The sequence below is a fragment of the Ceratosolen solmsi genome, unplaced genomic scaffold (genome assembly GCF_000503995.2).
Source record: "Ceratosolen solmsi marchali unplaced genomic scaffold, CerSol_1.0 scaffold11, whole genome shotgun sequence".
In the NCBI taxonomy this organism is placed as follows: domain Eukaryota; kingdom Metazoa; phylum Arthropoda; class Insecta; order Hymenoptera; family Agaonidae; genus Ceratosolen; species Ceratosolen solmsi.
The window spans coordinates 3,175,763-3,181,368 of record NW_011948416.1 but is presented as its reverse complement, the minus strand read 5'-3'; the positions used below and the strand labels follow the sequence as shown (position 1 = coordinate 3,181,368).

The window sequence follows — 5,606 nt, the reverse complement described above, 5'->3', positions numbered from 1 at the left end:
TTATTATTAATTAGTATTAAAAAAAAAATTAAATTAACAGTGATATATGTTAATGCTATTATGAATGGACGTTTTAATAGTCATTATGAAATGTGTATTTACAACAAAAAATATATCATATATGTTTTACCTTTGTTTTTACTTTATATATATATATATATATATATATATATATATATATATATATATATAAAACTTTTTACAATTATAAAATTATAAACTTTACATATTAACGTCTGTTTAAAGAAATAGCATGTTCTTGACAATAAGCCATTATTAGCATGAATCTTCATAACGTTCTTTGACTCTAATTTTCAATACAATTACAAATTTTAAAAAATTCATTGATAAATTTTTTGCACCATAAATGGCGTTAACGCACCTATTTGTCCCAACCCCAATTGTATATGTTGCATGTGAATTTCAACACAATTTTGAAAAACTTGTTGATTTTGTGGTGTAAGTTTTGATCTAATTTGCTCCATTGTTCCTTGTAAAACTTTTAATTCATATGCATTCCTATCCGAATCTGACAAACACTAAGAAAAAATTTGGTTAATGTAGAAAATAGTATGTGTAATTACTTCATTTTAATAATAATTTTAATAACTTAAAAAAATCTAATTAAATAAGTTATATTTAAATTTATGTAATAATAAAATATTGCACGAATAGAGACACATATTTGCACATTGTAACGAAATAATAAGTTAGAAATTTATTTTTATATTTTGTATGTTATTGATAAAAACTTTAAATTCTCATAAATTGAGTTACTTTTAAAATTCTATCCAATAATTAACTTTTACTTATTCAATCTTTTAAAAATTAATATGAATCATGATATTTTAAAAACATATAATTATTTTTATTTAAAATTCTTTTATTTATACTTTACTATAGTACTTACTTTGACTTGCAACATTAATGCTGTAAGATCTGTAACAAGCTGATTCATATTCGTGGGTGCATTATCATTAATCATGTTATTCTTTGCAACCATATCAGCAGCTTCTTGTCGACATTTTTCCCTAAGATGCGAAGGTGCCAACATTGCCGCTACACTTGGTTCGGGTGCGATTTCGTGACACATATCTTGAACGTCGTTTAACATATCTTGAAGATCAGTGTTCATTTTCTCTAATTCTACTACAATTCTGTAATTTTATAAATACATCATAAAATGATTTATTTTACTATTCATTGAAATGCAGATATTTTTTAATTTAAAGATCCATTTAATCGTAATCATATAATTACAACTAATTTTGTGAAAACATAAATTCAAATTTATAAAGTTCGAGCAAGAGAGAATTTTAAGAATAATTTAGCATAAAATTGAAAAGTTATTGTTAATCCCGATCATTTGGAACTTAATGATATAAAAAATATTACCCTGCATATTTTCTTTCGAAATCTGATGGTAAAGTTTCTCCAATCGATCTTCGTTTTTCTGCTTCGGTATTCATGTCTTTTAGTTTCTTAATTTTAATTTTTTTAATAACTAAGATTTTGTTTACTTTTACCATATTTTCTAATAATTTTAAGGGGTAACCGTTCATTGTACCTCCCAAATGTGACTTTTTCGATATATTAGCATTTGATATCAGGGGATCATTATTCAGTCTTGGTGATGCCAGTTTCATCGCGTACGCTGGCGAAGGTACATATTGCACGTGTCTTGGCCTGAATTTATGGGTAAATGATGCAACGCTTATTGTTTCCGGAGGCTCATTTGACTATAATATAATATTAAAGTATTATTTCATATAAATAAAATCGAGCAAGTTCTTATTTAAGCAGTGTAATTTACATTTTTCATCTTTTATTTTTTAAGGCTTGATTAATTAGTATTTGAACAATATATAATACAGCAATAATTAAAGAGTAAACTTACTAAAACTTCATAGTCTGGTACGCTATGCGTTCCTAATCCAGCCCTTTCAAAAGTAATTCTGTAAGTATTATTACTTGTATCAACAGCATCGATACTTCCAGTGAAAAGTCCATCCTGTGGTTTTCTCAATCTTGCCGTAACTTTTGTTCCAATAACTAACTGTAATGGAATTTCAGGGGGCAAATCTTTGAAAATTTGAACATCAGCTGCTTTTCTTTGTTGAAGTATTCGAATTTTCTGCCGTTTTCTTTCAAGCTCCCGTCTTTCTTCTTCAAAGAACGCCTGTGAACATCTTCTTGGTTTGCCCATCATTCGCCGAATTTTGCACCATTCAACTCGAGTCAGCTTACGACTTTTCAATTGTGGAAATGATTCTTTTAAGCATATCATGAAATCGTTGTCACCCTCAAAAAGAGTTCTAAAATGCAATTAAGTAATTCAATTTAAAAATTGAATTTTTCTCAAATATTACTTAGAAAAAATAAAATAAAAACCAAAAATAATAAAATTTATACTTCTATATGTAATCCATTTGTTACATTGTAAGACAAAAACAGAGAGAATTAAAAGGAATATATTTTCAAACAAGAGAAAAAATTATGGATTAGTGACAATTCATAATGATACACTTACTTGTCAATGTTGCTATAAAACCATTCGTAACATACCCATTTGTGGGCTTTGGGTAATTTTAATAAATTTCTAAGCCTCATACCAATTTTCTGACCGATTTTTCTATCTGGTGAAGATGGTGCTTGTGGTTGTTTCTCAACTGTTTGTGGCTTTTCTATTTTTATTGGTTTTGTTACAGGAGTAGTTGGTGTTGAAACCGATCGTTTAGGTTCGGAATGAAAGATTTTTGGTTGTTTTTTCAGAGGCGAGAGACGTGAAATTTTCTTTGGTGATGGCTTCATCGATAAAGAATCTGGATCCTTTTTCACTCTGCAATAAAAAACTCGAAATAAAAAATTATCTAATTCGTTCAAATAATTTATATATGTAGTACAAAATTTTACATTATTAATCAAGCAAAGCTACCGAAGAAGAAATGATCTGTAAAGTAGTACAATTTGCGTATCGCTAACACATACTATACTTTATCAAATTTTAATTTAGAAGGTAAAATTACCTGTGATGTGGATGATTAACTAAAATATCGTCATAAAATAATTTATTTTTTTTTCTTATTCTAGCGGGCATTCCTCTACGATTTAGTACTTGGACAGGTTGCGGTGGATTTGGCTTTGGGGGAGGTTTAGTGCCGACTCTTTGTAGCCCTAATGCAGCCGGGCCCAACTCCTGCATTGGCTCCGATTCCTCTGTATCCATCTGCGAGTCCATCGAGTTATTATTGGAAATTCGATGATCATCTATGATATTCATCTCTTCTTCGATTATTTCACTTTTAATCTCAATGGTGGAAAGTCCTCCGTTCTTAATTGATAAAAGAGTCTCGGCAGACTCATCTGCAGAAATAAAATATTTTAAGTTTTTTTTTTTTTTTTTTTTTTTATCTCCAAGCACCTCCAAGAATACATCAAAACAATATAAGAATTCAAATTTAAAAGGCTTATGTAAGTATCGATAAAAATTGTAATAATAACACAAAAATATTTATTAGTAGTCAATAGCGAAAAGCATAATTTCTATATCTTAATACAAATTCAATAAGATTATCTGAAAAACTAAATGTTATTCGTATTAAACTGGACATCCGTACTCCAACGTCTGGCCATTTGTTGTTTCGGAAATCCTTCAGATTCGAAATACTCTGATTAATAAACATAACCAAAACTTCTTCCGAGTGCCCTCAGTCGGGAGTATCAAGTTACTCCGCTCAATTATTATAAACTACTAGTAATCGCATTAAAGAATCCGCTGAAATCAAGCGCATGACTGCGCAATATAGCAACTATTATTTTTAAAAAGTTGGCGTATTTTTGCACGTCATAAATCTTGTAAGGAATTATCGAGTGCTTTAAAAACCCAAAACAAATCGATATTGGCTTTTAAATTTCGAGTGCGCGTTACACGCACTGGCGGTCGCACGACATTCGAAAAAAAAATGAGCATCGAGATAAAATAAAGGAAAGCGGCATTGAAGAAAAATTAGGCTCGAAAAGCTCGAAAAGAAAAAGATAATAACAACAAAAGGCTTGCAACAATTTCGAACGTCACTTTTGCGTTTTATACTGCTGCTGTTGCTGTTGCTGTTGCTATTGCTGTTGCTGTTGCTGTTGCTATTGCTGTTGCTATTGCTATTGTTATTACTATTGCTGATACTATTGTTGCTGCTGCTGCTGTTGCTACTGTTGCTGCTCCTCCTGCTACTACTATTGCCGTTTTTCAAATGACCGAGCATCCTCCCTGCGCGACTTTCGAATTATCTATCCATTACTACGGCCTGATAATGCAATAATAAAGCAGCCGAGGGATATAAGAGCACGGCCGTGGAGAAAATCAGTGGGGGGGGGGGGGGCAGTCGCGACAACTCCACTGTACTTAAGTAAAAGCCGAGAAGAAGCTCGAATCGCGCGACCGACGACTAAAGCTTACTACTCCAAAGCGAAAACCAGACACGAACATAACCAAGTAGCCTCCTCGTACGCAACGACGGAGCGGACATTCTCACCGAGAAGAGCGCGGCCCTCCACCGCCGTCCCCCGAGGCCGCCTGTCGTATTAAAGACGCGCGAGACCGACGAAAACGGACCAGGATCGAGGCTGGCTCCCGACCTCGGCTCGGTCCCGAGCGTATCGGTGGCCGCTCGAGCGCTCGACCGTCGGGACCGTCGCTGGCGTTAGCGAGGAGGCGCGGGGGCCGATGGGGCTGCCTCGGCTCCTGCGGATTTTTCAAATTTTGAACAGCGAGCAGTGGGCCGAGCGAAATTCAAACGGCGACTCGAGCGGCCGAGTCTCTCGGGCCCAGACCTTGGCCCGCGCCCGGTCCCCGAGTCGGCCCCGCACCTCCTCGACTTCCCGAGGAGCTCGGTACCCGAATCCGGGCCCGGGCCGTCCCCGCGCCCCGGGAAATACATGATTTTTTATACTTACTTTCGATCGCGTCCGCCATGTTGACGTAGTCGCTCGACTGATGCATGCTGCCTCGGCGCCTTACGACTTTCCGCCAAACATCCCGCCCCTTGGATTTCGGCGCGCGCCGCCAATGTCCATTGGCCAGGATCGCGCATGCGCCCTAACGACTCGCCCATTGCGCGAACCTAGCCGACTCCAATTTTTGAACGTTGACGCGTGTGTAGGGGTTCACGTCTCGACGCCAACGCCACCACCGTCTCCTCGTCCCGACCCCTCGGCCGTCGGTCCTCGTTCGCCGCTTGTCACCCCCGATCGGGCGACCAATGCGTTATTACCGTGGTTACCGTGCCGTCAATTCGCTATGGATAATCCTCTTGGATTATACGACTGCTGTTATGCATATTCAGAGCGCGAGTTCGCCAGCCTCTTTATCATTATCCATCGCCCATTTAATTATCCGTCGGTGTGATGAGCGGTTGGGGTGGGGGGTTGGTAAGGGGTGGTGATGAAGGGAACAACGCTCCTTTTTTGGTAATCCGCCCCTATTACCGGTCCAATTCTCATTGAACTCTGATCGCTCGGGCATACATTTCGCATGTCTTGGTGCCTCGAGTAAACTCCTCGCACCTCTCTCTACACCCCCCCCCCCCCCCCCCCCCCCCCCCACCCCCCCC

The 5,606-nt window shown here is 37.0% G+C and overlaps 1 protein-coding gene across 1 annotated transcript; it reads right to left on the bottom strand.

Moving 5' to 3' along the window:
* Positions 1-239: 239 nt before the first annotated feature.
* LOC105359189 (Myb-interacting protein 130) lies at positions 240-4,978 on the bottom strand. The gene is made up of 7 exons (XM_011495707.1): positions 4,951-4,978; positions 3,027-3,363; positions 2,531-2,839; positions 1,898-2,315; positions 1,396-1,739; positions 911-1,157; positions 240-539 (listed from the first exon to the last, which is right to left on the bottom strand). The coding sequence occupies exons 1-7, from the start codon at positions 4,967-4,969 to the stop codon at positions 342-344; spliced, it is 1,872 nt and encodes a 623-aa protein (XP_011494009.1). The 5' UTR covers positions 4,970-4,978; the 3' UTR covers positions 240-341.
* Between the last annotated feature and the right edge of the window lie 628 nt (positions 4,979-5,606).